Source organism: Aspergillus welwitschiae (genome assembly GCF_003344945.1).
Source record: "Aspergillus welwitschiae strain CBS 139.54b unplaced genomic scaffold BDQ94scaffold_2, whole genome shotgun sequence".
Classification (NCBI taxonomy): domain Eukaryota; kingdom Fungi; phylum Ascomycota; class Eurotiomycetes; order Eurotiales; family Aspergillaceae; genus Aspergillus; species Aspergillus welwitschiae.
Genome location: NW_020798696.1, coordinates 1,338,310 through 1,358,773, shown reverse-complemented (window position 1 = coordinate 1,358,773; position 20,464 = coordinate 1,338,310). Strand labels below are relative to the sequence as shown.

At 53.1% G+C, this 20,464-nt stretch overlaps 7 protein-coding genes across 7 annotated transcripts; 3 read left to right on the top strand and 4 right to left on the bottom strand.

Moving 5' to 3' along the window:
* Positions 1-270: 270 nt before the first annotated feature.
* BDQ94DRAFT_179724 (sugar porter family MFS transporter) lies at positions 271-2,024 on the bottom strand (the record flags this gene model as incomplete). Its single annotated transcript, XM_026773462.1, has 2 exons — positions 1,408-2,024; positions 271-1,353 (listed from the first exon to the last, which is right to left on the bottom strand). The coding sequence occupies exons 1-2, from the start codon at positions 1,942-1,944 to the stop codon at positions 271-273; spliced, it is 1,620 nt and encodes a 539-aa protein (XP_026631807.1). The 5' UTR covers positions 1,945-2,024.
* Positions 2,025-3,258: 1,234 nt separating this feature from the next.
* Positions 3,259-3,741, top strand: BDQ94DRAFT_165880 (type II 3-dehydroquinate dehydratase; the record flags this gene model as incomplete). Its single annotated transcript, XM_026770425.1, has 1 exon — positions 3,259-3,741. The coding sequence occupies one exon, from the start codon at positions 3,259-3,261 to the stop codon at positions 3,739-3,741; it is 483 nt and encodes a 160-aa protein (XP_026631806.1).
* A 286-nt stretch (positions 3,742-4,027) lies between these two features.
* Positions 4,028-7,358, bottom strand: BDQ94DRAFT_47848 (putative C6 transcription factor QutA). Its single transcript, XM_026775870.1, has 3 exons — positions 4,393-7,358; positions 4,103-4,345; positions 4,028-4,048 (listed from the first exon to the last, which is right to left on the bottom strand). Exons 1-2 carry the CDS (start codon positions 7,014-7,016, stop codon positions 4,168-4,170), a joined length of 2,802 nt encoding a protein of 933 aa, XP_026631805.1. The 5' UTR covers positions 7,017-7,358; the 3' UTR covers positions 4,028-4,048; positions 4,103-4,167.
* Positions 7,359-8,809: 1,451 nt separating this feature from the next.
* Positions 8,810-11,733, top strand: BDQ94DRAFT_179722 (putative quinate pathway repressor protein QutR; the record flags this gene model as incomplete). The annotated part of the gene is made up of 2 exons (XM_026773461.1): positions 8,810-11,314; positions 11,375-11,733. 2 exons carry the CDS (start codon positions 8,810-8,812, stop codon positions 11,627-11,629), a joined length of 2,760 nt encoding a protein of 919 aa, XP_026631804.1. The 3' UTR covers positions 11,630-11,733.
* Positions 11,734-12,713: 980 nt separating this feature from the next.
* On the bottom strand, positions 12,714-13,427 carry BDQ94DRAFT_165877 (putative cytosolic Cu/Zn superoxide dismutase; the record flags this gene model as incomplete). The annotated part of the gene is made up of 2 exons (XM_026770424.1): positions 12,714-13,027; positions 13,178-13,427. The coding sequence occupies 2 exons, from the start codon at positions 13,425-13,427 to the stop codon at positions 12,714-12,716; spliced, it is 564 nt and encodes a 187-aa protein (XP_026631803.1).
* Positions 13,428-15,251: 1,824 nt separating this feature from the next.
* On the top strand, positions 15,252-18,805 carry BDQ94DRAFT_179721 (flavin-binding monooxygenase; the record flags this gene model as incomplete). Its single annotated transcript, XM_026773460.1, has 9 exons — positions 15,252-15,861; positions 15,920-16,026; positions 16,082-16,617; positions 16,669-17,122; positions 17,177-17,328; positions 17,892-17,962; positions 18,039-18,216; positions 18,288-18,481; positions 18,543-18,805. The coding sequence occupies 9 exons, from the start codon at positions 15,252-15,254 to the stop codon at positions 18,803-18,805; spliced, it is 2,565 nt and encodes an 854-aa protein (XP_026631802.1).
* A 158-nt stretch (positions 18,806-18,963) lies between these two features.
* BDQ94DRAFT_134611 (uncharacterized protein) lies at positions 18,964-20,379 on the bottom strand. Its single transcript, XM_026764505.1, has one exon. It carries the CDS (start codon positions 20,346-20,348, stop codon positions 19,056-19,058), a length of 1,293 nt encoding a protein of 430 aa, XP_026631801.1. The 5' UTR covers positions 20,349-20,379; the 3' UTR covers positions 18,964-19,055.
* Positions 20,380-20,464: the final 85 nt, after the last annotated feature.

Genomic DNA, 20,464 nt, shown 5'->3' with positions numbered 1-20,464 from the left:
GGGCGGCAAAAGAGGGGTGGGAGGTTTTATTTAACCTTTATCCATCCCTACTTACTTCTTCGACTTGTTCCTGTTATATGGTCTGGTTGAAAGTTAAGTTGGGTTGGGTCTTGGATGTGGCTGATGCCCAGAGAGTTTGTTCTTGTTTAACTTTGAATGAATATTGGCATTGGCATTGGTATACATCTTCAGAGTTCAGGTAAGTAAATCCATGTTGACCTCTATCGGTCGCTATCATCTAACTAACAATCCAGGCAGTACTGCAGTCGCTCATTCCTTCCGGTCGGTATCCTCCACCTGCTCAACATTCCCCTTAGTGTAGCCTGACTCCTCGAGGTCACGACGGAACCGCGCCTCGTCCTCGTGGATCTGCGCCAACACCTTTGCGTGGGCGCGCCACACGGGCTGCGTCTGGAAAAGCGGATCCATGTTCTCCAGCGGGATACCCTTGGTCTCCGGGACTAGGAAGAACACGAAGGGGATCGACAAGAGCATCAGACTGGCGAAGAAGAAGTACACGCCATAGTCCATCTTGGCGAACATCTGCGGCGTGAAGCGCGAGATGAGGAAGTTCCAGAGCCAGTTGGACCCGGCGGCGCACGCCTGGGCCAGAGACCGGATGTTGGGGTCGAACATCTCCGAGTTGATGACCCAGGGTGTACCGTTCCAGGAGGGCGTGTAGAATGCCGTCCACAGGTAGAAGAAGAAGACGGCGGCGACGCCGCCCCCGTTGAGGTGGTCGCTCTGGTTGTGGGTCGGGTCCACGACTTTGATGTATGCACCCACGATCCACATGCAGATGGATCCGCCGGCGGCTCCGATCAGCAGCAGCAGTCGGCGGCCAACGTGGTCGATGAGGTACAGCAGCCAGATGATCGTTACTACGGTCTTGACCACGCCGAAGATGCCGGTGGTCAGAAGGCTGGAGCTGTTGCCTTTCAGGCCAATGCTCTTGAACACGGTCGGGCTGTAGTAGTTGATGGCGTTGATGCCGGACCCGTTCTGCCAGAAGAAGAGCATGCTACCGAGGAACAACCGGTACAGGATGCGCTTGTTCGTCCAGGCCTCCTTGAGGGGCCTCCAGAAGCCGAGCCCGATCGTGGAGCGCTGGTGCTCCAGCGTCTGGTCGATGGCCCCGATCTCCTCGATCATGTAGATATGGTCGGCAGGGATCTGGCGGATCCAGCAGAGGTTCTTGATGGCCTCCTCGCGGCGGCCACGCAGGAACAGCCAACGAGGGGATTCCTTGACGAAGAGAATGCCGATGATCAGCAGGCCCGCTGGGATCAGCTGGACGGCAAAGGGGATCAGCCACTGCTTGTGGCTGGGAGCCATGGTTTGCTCCACTCCGTACTGCTCGAGTCAGCTATGATCGTAGATTGTAAATATGCTGTAGGGGAGACTTACGTTGATCCAGAAGCCCACGAGACCGCCGACCTGCCATCCTAGCTCGTAAACACCGACCAGCCGGCCTCGAATGGCAGGCGGCGCCAGTTCGGAGATGTAGATGGGGGTGAAGTTGGAGCCAGCGCCGACACCCAAACCAGCTAGCACACGACCGCCGTAGATCAACCCCAGACCGCGGTCGCCGTTGGCACCCAGCATCAGGCCCGCCCCCAGAGTGAAGACCAGAGCTGACAGCATGAGACCCCACTTACGGCCCCAGAAGTGGCCGATGGGATAGGCAAAGAAGGCGCCGAAGAAGGCGCCTGCTTGGTAGCAGGAGACGATGTTGGCACTGACGAGGTTCTGTTTCGCGGTGGACATGGAGTCCCAGTGGAACTCATTCTTGAAGGAGTCGAGGGAGATAGTCGTGCCGATGAAAGCACTGTCGTAGCCGATCATACATGAGGTGAAGGAGGCAACGGCCGCCAGGAGGTAGATACGCCAGTTGTAGACCTCCTTGGGCGTGGGCCGGTCCTCGACCATCGACAGGATAGACATGATGTCTGTCTGTCTGGACGAGAAGATGATGGATGGGTAGCAGTTACAATATTGATAGAGGGAGATTGGGTATGCAACAGTCTGATGGAGACTTAGAAGATGGGAGAGTCACCGGTCAGGGTTATATAGCCCATCCCCGGACAATCGAAATCTGGGGTGCGGAGAAAGACTGGGGGAGGAGGCAAAGGATTACCCCAGATATCAGACTACGCCCAAGCGATTGTTGGGTAAAAACAAAGGGCGGCAAAACAATCTCTTCGTTGCAAACCAGGATCAAACCAGAAGGATTCTAGAGTGCAGGGGAGATAGGATTGGGATGGGATGGGATTGGGCGTGGATTGACTTCTCGGGGAGACAAGACGAGCCATGGACAGGCCTCGTGTTGCGCACTGACCTACACTGCAAATTTTCCGCCACGGGGGAAGAGAACATAGTCTTGGGGAACCAGATAGGGGAAGGGAGACGAGAGCCATGGCCGGTTGTGGGGGGCAAATGTGAGGGAGTAGGTAGCGAGCCAATCTGGTGTCTACTTCGTGAGTCTATACTGTTGTTGACTGGCTCCCTCCGCAATCGGAGAGTCACGGGACAGAAGCGAAGATCGCAGGAGAAGAGCCAATGACAATAACTAATTCCCCACGGGGATGCACTGGCCAGACGCAACAAATGTTTAGTGGGAATGGGAAAAGACGGAAGTCTCAACGTGTGTGTGCACACTCACGTGGACTCAACCAGGAGAGCGAATCGAAGACATGGTATTGCCACACAAAACCCTAGCCTAGTAGGGACTAGTCTATACGTGTATGCCAATACTAACCGCTACAATGCAGCTAGACATCAGATAACACTAGACCAACAACAAGAACTACACCGAAGAACGAAACAGTAAGAACTAACCAGCTATTCATGACTCGTCAACCACTGTAATCTCGCCTACAACTCTATACTTATACCTCCACCATTACATCAAATACAAACCATCATACCCCGCTCGGCACGTCGGCACCAGCCCGGCAAAGCGCTCAGCCCCGGCCAAGTCCTTAGCCTTACCCCAATTACACCTGCCAAACCCTACCTAATCCAAGGGATTGACTGCATTACTCAGTGAGTAAGAGGGAGGCAGTCTAGGTAAAAGTCATCCCCGATACTTCCATAGATATACATACGTAGTAGAATACTTAAACCTAAACCTACACTCTTCATCAACCCCATACTCATACTACCACCACTTCTACACATACTTCCTCCTTCTACCACCAACTACAACACAACCAACATACTCCTCCCTCCATCTCCTAAAAGAACTCAAACATCACAATGGAATTGCAAACCCCCACCCCCAAATCCATCCTCCTCATCAACGGTCCCAACCTCAACCTCCTGGGCACCCGCGAACCCCACATCTACGGCAGCACGACGCTGTCTCAAGTCGAATCATCATGCGCCGACCTCGCCACCTCTCTCTCCTGCACATTTGACTCCTTCCAATCGAACCACGAGGGCGCCATCGTCGACCGCATCCACGCCGCGCGGGGCTCCGTCGACGCAATCATCATCAACCCGGGCGCGTACACACACACATCCGTCGCGATCCGGGATGCGTTGCTGGGGGTTGCGATCCCGTTCATCGAGCTGCATGTGAGTAATGTGCATGCGCGGGAGGAGTGGAGACACAAGAGTTATTTCAGTGACAAGGCAAGTGGGATTATTGTGGGATTGGGCGTGCAGGGGTATAGGGTTGCGGTTGAGTATGTGGCGAGGAATTGGGCGCCGTTGAAAAAGGAGGGGGTGAAGTTGTGAGTTATGTTATGCGGGTTTAGTGATGGGTTTTTATGAGGGTATGGAAAAGTTTGTTATGTATGGTATGGGTATACTATCGGTTGCAATATGCATATATGTACAGTTCAGGTCGTCGTCACTCATCGCGGCTTTTGAGTAGATCAAGCCAGTCCATCTCTTCTCTTCTTCCCTTCCTCTGGGTGGTTCACTTCTTTACTTGAAGTGATACTGGGCCGTATGTCATGTCTACAATAATCCATACACTATTCCTCGGTGCTGTCGCTGATGCGAGAGGTCGAGCGGAATCTGGATCGGGGTTGCAGCCTGTCTGCACATTACAAGTTAGTATCAAACGACAACTGGATAGCATTCAGTTACATACCAAACTGCAGTCCACTGGAACCAGGCCTGTGGGTTTCAAATGAGCAGCAGCAATACACTAGCCGCTCATCTCTTTCCCTCTGCTTGCGACCCCCGTCGGACCCCGCCCACCTCGCACGGTACCTGCTGCTGCGTCTGCGCCAGTAGGAACGGCTCCACCTGGCTCGAGTACGAGTACAGCTCTGGCACCCCCGCATCGGGCACAAACCCGAGGTTTTGCATAAACTCCGGCTGGTTGTCCGTCCTGCAGCTGTCAGTAAAGATCATCTGGTAGACTAAATTAGGGCTTACTTTTCGGTCCCATCCAGCGACGCCAGTTCGTCAAACAGCGCATCCAGGTCCGGCGCAATCCGCGGTCGTCGCGGCGGCCCGTATCCGTCAATGTCGACGAACGATCCCAGATTTAGACTGGTATCACCATACGGAGGCGGGTACTGTGGCGCAGTAGCGTGGAAAGGCGAGGTTAGATCCGGCATCAGTGGTGTGCCTGTGCCATTGATCGGTTTCGTAGAAGAGATGGAGGAGCGTGGATGGTGGGACAGAGGGTTAGGAGGAACAGATTCTTTGAGTTGAGAGGAAGGGTGGGCGGTCTCGCCGCCTTGGTTGATATTCAGTGACGGAGCAGGAGTGGGGATAGATAGTGCCACATTGTCTTCGACCGTGGGCGTTCGCATCCACCCGTTCGAAAAGAAGGCATCCGGTGTCGCGATGCTGGTCCGGTTGTCCTCTAACATGCTCACTCGTCGTGCCGGCTCGCCCGCGCCCAGCGGAGCTTGAGCGAAAGCGTGGAGCGAACCCGTATCCCGGTTGGACAGGCTTCTCGGTCGGGCGGGCGCAGGTGTTATCGATGCGGTCAGATCCGGCGACTTTTCCGGTACAATCATGTCAGGCCTGTCCTTGATATGCCAGACAGTCGCCAAATGTGTGGAGAAAGATTGAAGTTTACTTTTGAGGCCGGGATCCAGTTCGAATGGCAGCGGCGCCGCTCGTTCTCCGGTCGGGGGCAGACCACTCGTGAGAATCAACCCGAACGTTGGACAAGTGGCAGAAAGACTGTAGTTTTCCATGTATGTCTGGAGCAACTGGAGCAGCCGTTTTGAGCTCTCCGTGGCACGCTTCTTCAGCGGCATCTCGGACATGTTCCGGTCGCTCCGCTGCAACGCAAACTGCAAGCTCAAGTTCGTCACGACGCTCTCATACATCATTTCCAGTCCGAATATGTGTGGGGAAGCCACCTTGACCGGGGTCGTCTGAAGATCTACGCGATAGCTTTTGGGGAGCGCCGACACCCAGAGTTGGAGTTGCCGCTCCAGCGCCTCCAAGGGCGCGATGGGGCCATTCGTCGTCTGCTTCAAGCAACACAAGTCATTCAGGATGCACATCAGCGAAGTGAGTCGGTTGAATGTGCTCAAGGCGTGGAGAGGACCGCGGTGGAACGAAGCGCGTGACGGCTCGACCGGGCGCAGTCCCGTCTGATCCTCCCACGGGTGCCACTCCTCCAACCCGTCTTCGTTGATCGGGCCAATTTTGATGAGCTCTGGTTTGCGCAGCGACGGCACCTGTCCCGTCTGCGTTGCAACCAATGTCTCCAGGATGAAACATCCCAGAAAAACGTGCTTAGACCGTGGTACGCTCTTGCCTTCCTCCGCGCTCTTCGACTGCCCCGTGGACTGATTTAACCCGAGGCTTTGAGCAATGCGGACAGCCTGTCCGACTAGCAGCCATGCTGCTGACCAGTCCTGCTGGCCCAGCTTTACCAGGGATAGGATCAGCAATGCCTGCACGTGACCAAGCTCGTGATGCCCGTTTTCTCCAGGAATGAGGCGTCTAGCCGTGGCGTACAGCTGCGCCGGATCAGGGCGATCACCAGCGAAGTCGGTCAGTTGTCGCGTTGTGGAGATCGAGGCCTCCTGGATGGAGGCTAGTGTCAGGACCGCCCACAACGCGGCGTAATCACCCGAACCCGGCGAGGTGGCGGAGATCTGAGCGTCGTCTTCATTATGACGAAACGCTGTTCGGAGAATGTCGTGCTTTTCGAGGATAGGAAACCAGCATTGTGTGTACGAGAAGTAGATGTCTAACAAGGGCCAGGCGTTCGAGGGAAGTTGGGGGATGGGAATGGGAAGGGCGGCCTGGTCGGGCGGGCGCTGCGCCAACCTACCCAGCGACAGGCTCGATGCGTCTTCCCCTAAATCGCTGGTGATGGCTGTTTGGGTCGCAGAGTCTCGCGTGATCCGCACCCCGGAGCTCTTAGCCGTCAATGCCGCGGTCGGGGTCTTGATGGGAGACACCACCGCTAACGAGCCTTCTCTTCCTTCTCCCATCACCTCTGAAAGATTCCACTCCAGCGCCTCTGCTGACAAGACGCTGCTGCCTTCAGCATCTTGCGGGGAATCACTCTCGCCCGGTAAACGACCTGCTTGGTCCTCTTCGGGTTGTTCCAGAAACGTCAACAGTCGCTCAATTTCCCTCAGGACGATGCTGTTTTTCCACGACGACAATAAGGTATCGGATCCCTCTGCCTCCTTGCCCATCGTCGCCAGATGGCTGGGGATATTGGCCGCCTTCAACAAGGCGCGCACCACCTCCTCACTGCCTTGGATCTTGTTGAAGACCAAACCCCATAGCAGCTCGAGCGTGCGAATATAACCGGTCGGAAGGCCTCGTTTTTTGGGATTGGCCTTGTAGGTGCAGGGCCGCGAGAGCGAGGCGCAAGTCGAGCACACGGGCTGCACGCCATCGCATTTGTCCTTTTTGGAGCGACAGCTATCGCAAGCCCGGGAGACACGTTGGCGTTTGGGGTTAGAGGCAAAGTCGTCTGCAGCAGGGCTCTGCTTGCCATTTTCCTCGACGTCAGTCAATCGCCGCTTTGACTTGCTACCAGGCCCGGAGGCTTGGCGCGTGTCGCTGTTCATGATCGTCTATCCAACGGTCCACTAGATGGTAATTCCGGACGCATGTTCATCTTCCAGAGAGGGTGGCCGAAGAGATGAATCCTTTGCCGGCGGCAGGTAGTACCTCATAAATTGGCCCTTGGAGGCCGCCCCACCGCAGGAACGATTAGGCGAGAGCCAGTGAGCGGGCGACAGCGAAACACAAACAGGGAAGGGCGAGGAGACTAAAGTAGTGGCGGTCAGATAGGACAGGGATGGTGAAAAGGCAGCTAATAGAGAAGGGGAAGGTAGTCAGGTCAAAGTAAGACAAAAAAGGACGGACCGATGTGGAGGGGAAGAATGGAATATGGGAAAAGAATAGAGGAGAGAGGAGAGGGAGAGAGATCTAAGAGCGGAGAAAGGAAAAGTTGGCCGGACATGACGGCTGGAGGAAAGTTGGGGAAAAAGCCGGCCCTAACTTCTTACCCGCGGGTGGGAGAGCGTCAGCGCCGCCCCCATGGCCACTTTTGCTGCATCGCGATTGGGGAAACTAAAAGCTACTGCGGTGGAAAGTGTAAAGACAAAGAGGCCAAAGAGGCCAAAGAGGCCCATCAGAATCCACGGATTGGAAACGCTAATTGTCCCCGGTGGACAAGATAGAGTAAAGCGCCGGGGGGCTCGAGGATCCATTTGGTAATACGAAATCAAAATGTAATCAAATTATGAATCCTTCTTGTGTGTGTGGATTGTGGATTGTGGATTGTTGTGGACTCATAATGTGGGAGGTTTTGGTCCAGGTTCGGGAATTAGGAAGTAGTCCGAATAGCCCGGGGGTGAGGGAGGGAACCTTAGCAAGAACTTGGGGAAGAGAGAAGGTGTGGAGAGCCATTCAGATTCCAGCATTTCAGACCCTTTACCTTTCCCCATCTACCACTGACTTACGACTACTAGTTAAGCCAAGTCTTGTGTCGCATGGCATTTTCCAGCCGCACCCAAAGTGCGTGTACATTTCAGTATGTAACTAAGTGTAAAAAAGTACTAGGTTAATTGCTGCCTGGTACGTCTCTGGGGAATGATTGATTTGCTCTCCCCGCGGGGTATCAATGCAGGACAAGGAACAAGGCACATCCCAGGTAACTAACTAACTTGATTAACTAACTCGAGTCTACTGCAACGTACTAAACTTTCCTTAACAACTTGATTGTTCGGCCGCCGGAGCCATTCCGGGTCATCCGGACGTGGCGGTAACATGAGGTACGAAAGGGATACGAAAAATACCGCCCAGCGACGGCAGAGCCTTTGTCCGCAACCACTTTTGCTCCAAAAAAGTGTATCCACCCGCTCGGCAGTCGTTTCTTCCCCGCGGTTCGATCGCACTTCGTCTTCCTCCTCACGATTCTACCTACTAACTGATTATTCTCCATCTCCACCTTCTCGTCAAACACGCCAGTCCCTCCCTGCAGCCACTCCAGGTTGGTTCGTCCCTCCTTGTCCCTTCCCATCCCACACCCCCCCTCCCCCTACCCTATCCTACACTATCTTACCTCCCCTAGCTCATCTCTCCCCACACTCTTGGGTCTTGAGCATTCGTTTCCCGCCTTCTTTTTCTTATTATTGTTATTATTACGTCGCTCACACAAGTAGCTGGATTGCTCCTCCGCAGGCTCACCGTGATCGTGTCAAACCCAATGCTTACCTTCGAATGCGTCGGTCGGTCCCGCAGGAACTAATTCTCGGCTCTCGCGTCCTACGCCATGCGTGGGTCTAATAATCGCCCTCTTCTCAGTATTGTGATTTCTCGTGTATAGCCAGAACAAAAATTCCCTGTGCACGACATGTCAATCCTCGTGAATCCTCCCAAACGCAAGCTAGACGAGCTGGAAGGTCCGGTCGAGCATCAGAGCAGCAGGCGCTTGTCGCATCTCCCTTTCACCTCGAATACCCCCCATGCAGTAGATCCTACTCCCGGCAACGATGCGCCTCCACGTCCCCGTGTCAATTCCGCTCCCCAGACGGAACACTCAGAGGCGTCGCCTTGGTTGAATGCTTCCTTGCGCGAGTTGAGCTCCAATCGTCAGTCGCCAGTTTCTTTTGACGGGCCTTTCCAGGCTCAGAGGAAATTCGCTCCCAATGCGTCCATTGTGTTGACCGGAATCCGCGGCACGGGAAAGTCCAGTCTAGCAGTCATTCTGGCGGCGACCTCGGGTAGGCGACTGATCGATGCAGACCGGTATTTTCAGCAGGTGACCGGTCGTACACGCGCTTCCTACAAGAAAGAGTTCGATCTGGTGGAGTATCGTCAGCAGGAAGCCAGGGTGATGGAGTCCATGCTCTCCGAAAACCAAGAAGGCTGCGTCATCGCGTGCGGGCCTGGTTCCATGGAGCGCAGTGGGCAGACGCTGCTGAGGGAATACGCGAAAACCCATCCAGTCATCTACATCCTCCGAGACCCCGAGAGCATCCAGTCTTACCTGAAAGCGTGGAACACAGACAAGGTTCGTCGTTTTCTGGAACTCTCGGGGCCCATATATCGCGCCTGTTCCAACCTCGAATTCTTCAATGTCTCCGAGAAGGGCCTTGCGGACCATCCGATTCCAAAAGACGGTCACCATGACTCGCAATTAGAATCGGAGCTTGATCAACGAGTCCAAGCAATCACTCCTTTCCTTACCCTCAAACAATTACAGCGGGATTTTCTGTGTTTCATTGCGTTCGCAACGGGCGACACCACAGACCTCAGCCGCCATAACTCATCCTTCCCTCTGTCGATGCAACCAGTTGAATCGCGCACCTATACTTATGCCGTAACCGTCCCTATCTCGTCCATGTTAGAACGTGATCTGGATATCGAGGAGCTAGAGTCGACCTCCGATGCGTTTGAGCTGAAGCTGGATGTGGCCGAGCCACCTTCCTCCCATCTCGGTTTGGACTCGAGCTTTGCCGATACCATTAGTCGGGCGTTCGCCAATGTCCGACGGAACACGGTCGTTCCATTAATATACCATGTGGAGAGTAATGTATGTCGTTATGGCTTGAGCGCAGAACATAAGGATCCCTCGCGGCGGTCGGATCCTGAGTATCTCAAATTAGTCCAGCACGGCCTACGATTAGCCCCGGAGTTTGTGACAGTAGATATGTCCTACGACGACAAGGTACTTTCACAGGTCATAGCTTATAAAGGGTCCAGCAAAGTGATTGGGCACTTTGCTGCTACGCAGCCACCGGCGCGGGGCTGGGATGATGCACAGTATGTCGAGCTCTACGAGCGAGCCAAAAGGTTAGGATGCGACATGGTTCGGTTGACACAGCCGGCGGTGACAATTGACGACAATTTTGCCGTGCAACGCTTTCGCGACCATATCAAGTCCCTTCCTACCCCGCAACTGCCTGTCATCGCGTACAATGCGGGCCCATTGGGCCGGTTGTCATGCTGTTTCAACCCGATCTTGACCCCTGTCACCCATCCGTCAATGGTCGCCGAGATGCAATCCAAAGGGTTGCCGTGTATTACCCTGCGTGAGGCACAGGAGGCTCTGTACGCCTCGTTCACATTGGACCCCTTACACTTCTTTGTTTTCGGCGCCAACATCACCTACAGTCTGTCTCCTGCCATGCATAATGCCGCCTATAAGCGATGCGGAATGCCGCACCATTACAAGCTCCACCAGTCGTCGACTCTGCGAGGCCTCAATGAGTTGGTGGAGAATCCGCATTTTGGTGGCACCAGTGTCAGCCTGCCGTTCAAAACCGAAGCCATTCCGCTACTGCATTCCATGTCTCCCCATGCTCGAGCCATTGGCGCCGTGAACACGCTAATTCCTATTCGGAGGCTGGGAGACAAAGCCCTCGACGCCGATAATTCCTCGTTGTACATGGAGAAGAGTCGCGCAGGGCCGATCAAGGCCTTGCACGGAGACAATACCGACTGGATCGGAATTGGAAATTGTTTCCGAAGAGGCCTGTCACCCGCGAACGCCATCCGCCCCTCGTCCACTGGGCTAGTCATTGGCGCGGGTGGCATGGCGCGCGCTGCCATCTACTCCATGATCCACCTGGGCGTGCAGAATATCTTCGTCTACAATCGGACCCTAGCGAATGCTGAAAAACTCGCCTATCATTATAATCGCCAGAATCTCCCTTCTCCGGGCCAGGCCGGGTCGGCGGCACGGCCTCAGGTGCACGTGCTGCAAAGCCTACAGGACAGCTGGCCTGCCAATTACAAGCAGCCGACCGTCGTCTGTTCATGTATCCCAACTCACAGCATCGGAGGGCAGCCGGCCCCGAACTTCGAAATGCCAGTGCAGTGGCTCGAAAGCCCGACGGGAGGCGTTGTTGTGGAGGTTCGTCAAATACCACTGTAATTACACCCTGTAATCTGAACGACACTAACCAGTACACAGTTGGCGTATAAAACGCTCAATACCCCATTGATGAAACAAATCCGAGCACTTTCGCACCGTGGCTGGGTCGCTCTGGACGGACTAGATGTCCTCCCGGAGCAAGGTTTCGCCCAGTTCGAGCTGTTCACAGGTCGCCGGGCGCCGCGACGGCTCATGCGGACCGTAGTCTTGAAGGAATACGAGGGCGAAGAAGGTCAATACGACGAGCAGGCAATCCAAAGCAGGATTGAGAGTCTAGATGGACAACCGACCTGAAATGCTCATTGGCCAAGAATATGCCATTAAAGCCTCAGCTGGCTAATGTCGCATTAAAAATAAATGAAAAGGGCCACCATTGGCTGCCGTGTCCGTCTTCGGCATGACCGTACCTGGGATGGTCAGTCAGTCAGCATGCAGCCACTTCCGCGGGACTCTTTTTTTAACCCCTTTGGCAGGTGGCATGTGGGCGAGCAATGCGTGCTGATTATGAGCACGCACACATACACACACACCAGGCATGGACGCCAGTCGCCCCGGACAATGCAGCAAACGCAGCATTTCGATCTAAATACTGCCACTGCTCGTGATATGATATTTCTGTGATGACTACTACGTACGTATTGAAGAGGACACGACTATCGTTCCATATACAGTCCATGACAACATAATCCAACAATGAATGCCAAGATCTCTGATTCAAAGGAGAATCGTAAGCGAAGCATAGGAATTACTTCTTACAGTAATACTATAGTCTAGGTAGTCTGCAATGTAGACCTATCTTAGTAAGAATAATTCAATAAATAGGTGAATGCTGGATTTCATTTCCATTTATAATCCACTCCAGGTCTGCGCATTCTGTTACTATTTCGGTTGCGGCTTATTGTAGTACTATTCAATTCTCTGCTACAAGGAGTAATTGATGATATTACTATTGTTGACGCTTACTTTCGTAGCAATTTACTGCGTTGGTCAGGATACAAGAAAGGACAGGGAACTGAAGTTGCTACGGCAGTCTCTATCGTAAGTAATCTTTAGAACGATGCGGTTGTGTCGTAGTCCGACGGAACAAAATAGGTGAGATCTAGACATGTCAGGAAGTAGAATGATTCATATGTCAGCATAAAGTACTTTCGAGATTCAGGCATGCTTTTAGAGCGAGGCTATGAGGAGTTTTGGTTTCATTAAGTTATCGTAGGCTAAGCTACTTGGTAGCTAGGCGCAAAACAACACCTTGGGGCTGTGTGCTGTTCCACATAAGCATGAATGTACTAAGTGTATGGTAAAGCATTAATCCAAGACTAGCCCTACACACCAGACTAACAATACATGAAGGTCCTAAGCAGAAATAATTCATCCAGTCTTACTTCAGCTGCACGAAGTTTCCACACGCCAGGCGCGAGTTATCCGCTGCATGCACGACCAACGAGAGGTTTCCAAAGAAGGCAGGCTCCCCCTCCACATTGGAAAGGAACCAGTCCGTATACGTGGTGGAGAATACCTCGTTGTCGGGCGCCCAGATCGGTCCATGCTTGCCACTGAGGTCGCCAACTTGACAGGTCTGTGGCGCGTTGATGTCGCAGGGGGTGGCATCGCCCCGGCCGTAAGGGTCCAGGTGTGCACCGGTGCTGTAGCAGTTTCCGTCCTGAGGGACTGGCTTTTGGTGGATGTGGTAGACTGATCAATTTCATAAAGAGGTTAGTATTGAGGTGTAGGTTTGTTATTAACTCAAAGTTTGAGTTTGGGTTCGGATTCGTAGGGAAACTCTAAACACAAGCCCATATGATGGGATAGATATTGAAGGAGCGGGAGGAAAGGGAGGCGTACCCAACTGCTGGTCATTGTCGGGGATGCCCCAGAACTGCGCCGAAACAAGGACACCCACACTATCGGGCTTAGGGAAGATGGTTACAGACCCGCGTACTGTGGTGTTATCCTTGGGCTGGAGCTGGGCGTAGTAGAGGACATCATCATTGTCTGTGACGACGGGGGCATTGGTGCTGGCGCCCTGAGCTGTAGCCGTGGCGGAGAGGCACAAAGCCGTGGCAGTTGCGAGGAAGGTGGATTTGAAAAGCATCTTTGTTTTCGCAAGCAAGTTTGAGACTCTAAGAATGCGTGGATGAGTTAGTGGGTGAGAGGGTATGAGCAGATTTGCGAAGGATTTGCAGGTTGGATATAAGTATATAACTATAACTAGATGCAAGAGGAGAATGGCGGTACCTGAATGAAGCAAGAACGACGATCGCGGTCAACAATGGACGAATTCAGCGAGTCGGCAGCCTGTGTCTTTGTTGTGCTGTAACCCCTCGTCCCCCTTGATTCCGGGGCCGCTTTATAAGGGTCCATGCATGTCGGTGTAAGGGGACACATTGGTGAGACAATGATCCATTCACCGAGTGTATTGTGAATTGGTGGTTGCATCCCTTGCCATGATCCGGATTTGTTGGTTCCGGATTGGGGAGGGAAAGCCGGATGCCTGCGAAATATTGGAATGTTCGCGGGGGCTGTCAGAGAAACGGTTTCGGGCAGGTTACACTGGCATTGCTCCTGCTATGAATTCCTTGGAGATTGAAAGTTGGAAGTGAGTTGCTGTCAAGCTTGTCAATGGCAAGGTTATTCTTGACCTTAGTTGCCAGGCAGTCACGGGGAATCGATTTGGATTCTCTCTATTAACTTGTAATGAGCTCGCCGACTCTATACATTCCCCTGGCACGTTCAGTAATGTGCCTTCTTGGCTTTCTATACAGCTCGTTTGCTTGTTTTCGTCCTATTAACATCCATCACCCCCGAATGTCTGTTCCTTAAGTACATGTGAACAGTCTGAAATTACTGAGTTTGGGGCGAGTATGTAATCTGAGTGAAGCAAGCTTTGACGAGCAACTCTGGATGCCTTGAGAGTAAGACAGAGAGTCATAGTAACAATGCCTTGACTTTCAAGGCAGTTATGTCTCTTCAGAGCCATGGTTGATACTCCAGTAAAGACATGTCCCAGTTCAGGGCTCTATTGTCCCTCTTAATTGGCAATTATCTAAATTTCCAGAGTATGCTAGGCAGTGTCGTGTTGATGGAGATCAGATGTATGGAAGGCGTGTATTATCCTATGACGGAGTAAATCCACCAGTGCAAAGCCTACTTGTCATATTTGAGAGCAAATAAATATAGTCAAACCATATTCTTACCATGTTGGGGGTTTTTAGCGAAGACTGAAGGGTGTCGATTTCACTGCAGTAGGGGTCAGCCATGTTTATCCTGCGTAAACAGCCATCGGCAGGATTTCCACTCTATCCTGTTTATTTTCGGCAGTTTTGCCCCCCTACAGCAAGCACAGACATGGAGTATCTTCATCGAACTGGAGATGGAAGACATCAATGATCTGCGGGGTAAGAGTGCCGAGAGATCCTGATAATTCAGGAAAAGTTCCCGATTCGGGCAATTTAGGCGCTGGATCATCGCCAGGCCCAGACTGGGACAGAACTTCCCCCCTCCATCCCATCATCAAGTCACTGCATGATGAAGGATCGACAGCCACGATGGTCTCTTATCAGTGACAGCTGACAACTGACAACTGCTGCTGCTGCTCAACACTCCACTCGGGACCGCCACGAATAACGTCCGTAAACGAGTGGGACTCGACTCGAGGGCTGGATATGACCCATCATCCACGGACTTCTCTGCGGTCCGCTGCATGCCATCGGAGCATGTCCACCTGCTACTCTTCCGGGCGGGTTCCGCTCCCCCTCGCCAGCTGTGGTCGATGATAGAACTATGGGTCCAATGTGGAGAGCTCGGGGTATTTATACAACGAGGGGCTCATACTCTTCAACTTGACCCTCCCTCCCCCAGCCGCTCCATCTCTCGTTCGCTTCTACGGAGATACAGTGAAAGTGGTCCTCTTCCCATCATGTCTCTTGCTCAGAGCAACTACGTGATCCGGCTCCCCAGAACACCATCCTCCATCGGTCCGCTTGATCCGCGAGCTATTGCCCAGCGATGGATTACCAACCTGGAGGTCATTCTCGCCACGGGGAACTATTCCCAACTAGCAGGACTCTTCCATGAGGATTCCTGGTGGAGGGATATGCTCGCATTGGTCTGGGATTTTCGTACCATCCAGGGATGCGGAAAGATCCAAGAGTTCCTGGCTGCCAATCAGCCTCGCGCGGGCCTTTCTGCTCTGCGTCTGCAACATGAGGGCAAATTTCAGCCCAGGATGGAAAGCCCCGTGGAGGGACTGAATTGGATAAACTCCATCATCTTCTTCGAGACTAGGGTTGGGCGTGGCTCCGGGGTCATTCATCTGACGCAGAATGATGCCGGAGAGTGGAAGGCATATGCGATGTACACAACTCTGCAGGAATTGAAAACGTTTGAGGAGCCATTGGGCGTCCGGAGAGCGGATGGCACTATCGAGTCCATGCCTGGTGGACTCGGCCAGGGCAATTGGCTCGAGCGACGCCAGAGAACAATTGAGTTCAAGGAAGAAGAGCCTACGGCCCTTATTGTCGGAGCTGGTACGCGAACCTTGCCTTTCCGAGTACAGCCGAAAATAGCTAACCAAGAAACCTCTAGGCCAGGCAGGTCTCAACATGGGCGCTCGGCTCAATTCTCTCGGGATATCGCATCTCATCGTCGACCGGAACGAACGTATCGGAGATAATTGGCGGAAGCGCTATAGGGTGAGCTCCGCTTGCTATACGCATATTCTGACTGCCGTCTGACCTATCCTTAAAGACCCTCGTAACCCATGACCCTGCAGAATTCACCCACATGGCATACCTTCCCTTCCCGAAGAATTGGCCGCAATTCACCCCCAAGGACAAACTCGCCGACTGGTTCGAGGCTTATGCTTTGATCATGGAATTGAATGTTTGGCTTCAGACCTCTATCAAATCTGCCGACTATGATGATGCTCAGAAGCAGTGGACTATAGTGGTCGTCCGCGGCGATGGGAGCGAGCGCACGCTGCACCCACGCCACCTGATCTGGTGCACGGGGCACTCGGGCGAGCCCTTGGTTCCCAGCTTCCCCAATCAGTCTCAATTCAAGGGCACAGTATACCACGGCAGTCAGCACAGCGATGCATCCCACTACGACGTAGCAGGCAAAAGGGTCGTCGTGGTGGGTACTGGAAACAGCGGTCATGATATTGCGCAAAATTATTGCGAGAACGGTGCGCAGGTGACTATGTTACAACGACGCGGGACCTATGTCATTACAGTGGAGAAGGGTATCTTTATGATGCATGAGGGTCAACACGAAGATCACGGGTACGTCTCAGGTCTCTGTCTCGTGTCTGCACAGTTTACTAACCCTTGCAGACCTCCCACCGAAGAGGCCGACCTGCTTCACGAATGTCTACCATTTGCTGTCCAATTTGCCTTGGGGGAGCATTTCACCAAGCGCGTGGCACACGCCGAGCAAGATCTTCTCAGTGGCCTTGAAAAGGCTGGTTTCGCGCTGGACTTTGGCGTCAACGGTGCTGGTCTTGGCCGTGCGTATATGACTCGCGGCGGCGGATACTACATTGATGTCGGCTGTAGCCCGCTCATCGCGTCGGGAAAGATCAAGGTTAAGCGTAGCCCGGAGGGGATCTCTCATTTCACGGAATCCGGTCTTGTTTTGAAGGACGGGTCAGCCTTGCCCGCCGACGTCGTTGTCCTCGCCACTGGTTACGACAACATGCGCACGACGGTACGGAAAGTTCTGGGTGACCGTGTTGCGGACCGATGTCGCGATGTCTGGGATCTCGATGAGGAGGGAGAAATTAATGCAGTATGTTCTTGCCTTTTATTTCTGGAGGTCATTATTAACAAGTTCCTTCTACAGATGTGGCGCCCCAGCGGACATCCCGGATTCTGGTACATGGGCGGAAACCTCGCCTTGTGCCGGATCTACTCTAAGTTTCTGGCTTTGCAGATCAAGGCTATTGAAGCTGGCTTGGTGAGTGAGGGTGAGCAGGCGCAGGCTCAGGCGAAATTGTGAGTTGCTGCGTGGATGAGCGGTATATTTCGGATATAAGAATGATTTAAACAAGAATGATTCCACTGCGGATAGATGGAAAGGTAAAGTTTGATTTAGCGTTCGCGTACAGGATTAGATGACTGTTAGATTTTCTGAATGATTATGATACTATCTACATTGACGGACTACTATGAGAAGCATTCTGTGTTCGGCTAACCATGTGATGGACACGAATACGTAATGAAATTCTTGTGTTAGAACACATACTCCAGTCTGCTAAATTCACATTAACCACATGAAAGTAAATGAACCATACTATAATCACTACCCAACATACAATAACTGACCAATCACCGACTATCTAGACCTGCAACCTCTCAAATAAATGATGTTCACAACGGCCCCGCACAACCACCGAATTATGCACATTACTCAGCAAATGTAAATTAGGGCAGCGCTAAACCCAAACGCGCTAGATTCATCCACACACAAAGCGGAGTAACGGATTTTCTCGCGGCCCTCCAGCGCGGCGCCCAGCCTGATTTTCTTCCCTCTTTTGATCTTTTGACCCGATATTCAGCGCAGAGCCACACCATAAGGATTTCAAGTTCTTTTGGAAGACTGTCAGCACCATGTCTAAGATCACAGTCGGTATGTTGCCTCTTTTCCCCAACAATGGAAACAATAGGTGTATGTGTATGAAAGAGAGATGCTAATAAATGAACAGCCGGAGTGCGCCAGAACATCGAGCAGCTGCTCAACTACTCTCAGAATGAGAAGAAGAGAAACTTCCTCGAGACCGTCGAGCTTCAGATCGGTCTGAAGAACTACGACCCCCAGCGTGACAAGCGTTTCTCTGGCACCATCAAGCTGCCTACCGTTCCCCGTCCCAACATGACCATCTGGTATGATACCACCGGAATCTTCCTACGGAATAAAGAGAGACAAGGGAACAGAAGTACTAATAAGAGGATAGTGTTCTTGGTGACCAGCACGATCTCGACCGTGCCAAGCACCACGGCATTGACGCCATGTCCGCCGATGACCTGAAGAAGCTGAACAAGAACAAGAAGCTCATCAAGAAGCTTGCTCGCAAGTACGATGCTTTCCTTGCTTCCGACACCCTCATCAAGCAGATCCCCCGTCTCTTGGGTCCTGGTCTTTCCAAGGGTAAGCACCACATTCCCCATAATATCCCCCAGTCGTGATGAAATACTAAATAATCGATTAGCCGGTAAATTCCCTACCCCCGTCTCTCACGCTGAGGACATGGCCAACAAGGTCAACGAGGTCAAGTCCACCATCAAGTTCCAGCTTAAGAAGGTTCTCTGCCTCGGTGTTGCCGTCGGCAACGTTGGCATGACTGAGGACGAGCTCGTCGCCAACACCATGCTGGCCATCAACTACCTTGTCTCTCTGCTTAAGAAGGGTTGGCAGAACGTTGGTAGCCTTGTCCTCAAGGCTACCATGTCTCCCCCTAAGCGTCTGTACTAAGCGGGTCGCTTTTTTTCCTAAAAGAAAAAGTTATGTGTCACGCTGGGGGTACGACCTTTTTTTTAGGGGCTGGGATTCTGGGGTTGTGTTTCGTATCATAGTTTAGCTACTTATGGTGTGGATAATAATGTGATCCTGGGTTTTGGTCTCTATTCATTGTTCATATAAGTTGGAGCTGGTGTGGGTGTAGGTGTAGGTTTCTATTGTAGACAGTATGGTACAGTAGGTACAGAGGGACTATAGTATCGTATCATTGCATTCCAGGCATCAACTCCGTCCGGTCCAGAATCATCCCCCTCATGCCGATGAATTCCCGCAGACTCTCCCAGTCCTCACCTTCCTCTTCACCCCGCATGTAGATATCCTTGAAACCCCATGCGAGCGCAACCTTGTCGAAGGCAGCCCGCTCCTCTTCACGGGCCCAACGGTGCCGCAGCGGCACACCTGGTTGCCAAGTAACCCGCTCCATCTGATCATTCGCCGTCGTGATGGCTAGGACTCCAACCGACGTGACTCCCCCGACGTATGCCAGACCCGCCGCGAAAGCGATCCCCGTCGCTGTGCTCGGGTCCATTGTGTTCTGCAGCGTCGAGGCCCATGAAGCAAGGGTATAGCAAGCCGCAGGCGCGGCAGCAATTCCACCCAAGGGGACAGCTGCCCTCTTGAAGACCTTGGCGCGACGGAACGCCGGGGTGCTAAAGGTGGTGTCGATGATGGCCAACACTAGGGAGAGGTTGCGCTGGGCAATAGCGACATCGAGTGCCATGTCTGCGAGCTCGACGGGCACGGCGCTGTTGATACTCTTGGGTTTGGCCTTGTGGTATCGAACAGGGGAGCTGTTCTCCTCGGGGACTGGCTTGTTCGCGTACAGATGGAAGATCTCCGGGAAGTGGTCGGGGCGTTTGAGCATAGCGTGGATCTTGGTGTAACAGGTCAGGGCTTCGGGAGAGATGAACACTTTCTCATCTGTCAGGAGGTTGTGGACAGATTTGCAGAGCTGATCAATGATCTGTTCGGGTGTCTTTCGGGGCAATGTGGTGGTCGTTGGTTGCTTTTGTTTCCGGGTAGCGGCGTTCTTCCCTTCCTCTAGGTCTAGGAGGGACGAGATCTCGTCCGGTTGCTGGTTCTTGCCGGTGTCCTGCTCCGGGTGGACCATGGCTTCTGCAATTCGCAGGCATTGTTGTAGCAGTTTGACGACCTTGTCGTTGGAGGGCACAGAGTCCGTTCCCCGGAGTTCGGTGCATTCGTGGGCGATCTGGTCCACGGCTTCTTCGAAGTCCGCTGGTGTGGGGTGGCCAGGTTTGGTGGAATCAAACCTTCTGGGAATGGAAGCGTATGTAGTCGGAGTCCAGGAGTTTCTTGGGCTTCTTTGGGGGCGCAATTGGCCTGGGCGCGCATTCCGGGTTAACGGACTGGATGCATAGGATCGTACGGATTGATGAAGGGGCGCGGAAGGTGCGGATAATTGGCAAATCTGGCAGGCTAGAGCTTGCGGCCGAGCGCTCTTGTGGCCTCTGAGGGCAATGCCTCTTGTGGGGAGCATGGTTGTTTGCAGTTGTGGTGATAGTGGTGAGGAGGGAAAACTACCTGATGGGGCCAGAGAAAGACGGGGAGATGCGCAAGGCGGCGAGGGCACAACTGATTTACTGCCGCCACCAA

Excerpts from the sequence above, each read along its gene's own strand:
- BDQ94DRAFT_134611 (XM_026764505.1), bottom strand. The coding sequence starts at position 20,348 with ATGCTCCCCACAAGAGGCATTGCCCTCAGAGGCCACAAGAGCGCTCGG.
- BDQ94DRAFT_47848 (XM_026775870.1), bottom strand. The coding sequence starts at position 7,016 with ATGAACAGCGACACGCGCCAAGCCTCCGGGCCTGGTAGCAAGTCAAAG. Across the intron at positions 4,346-4,392 it reads TCGCTGGATGGGACCGAAAA|GACGGACAACCAGCCGGAGT; the intron begins GTAAGCCCTAAT and ends TGACAGCTGCAG.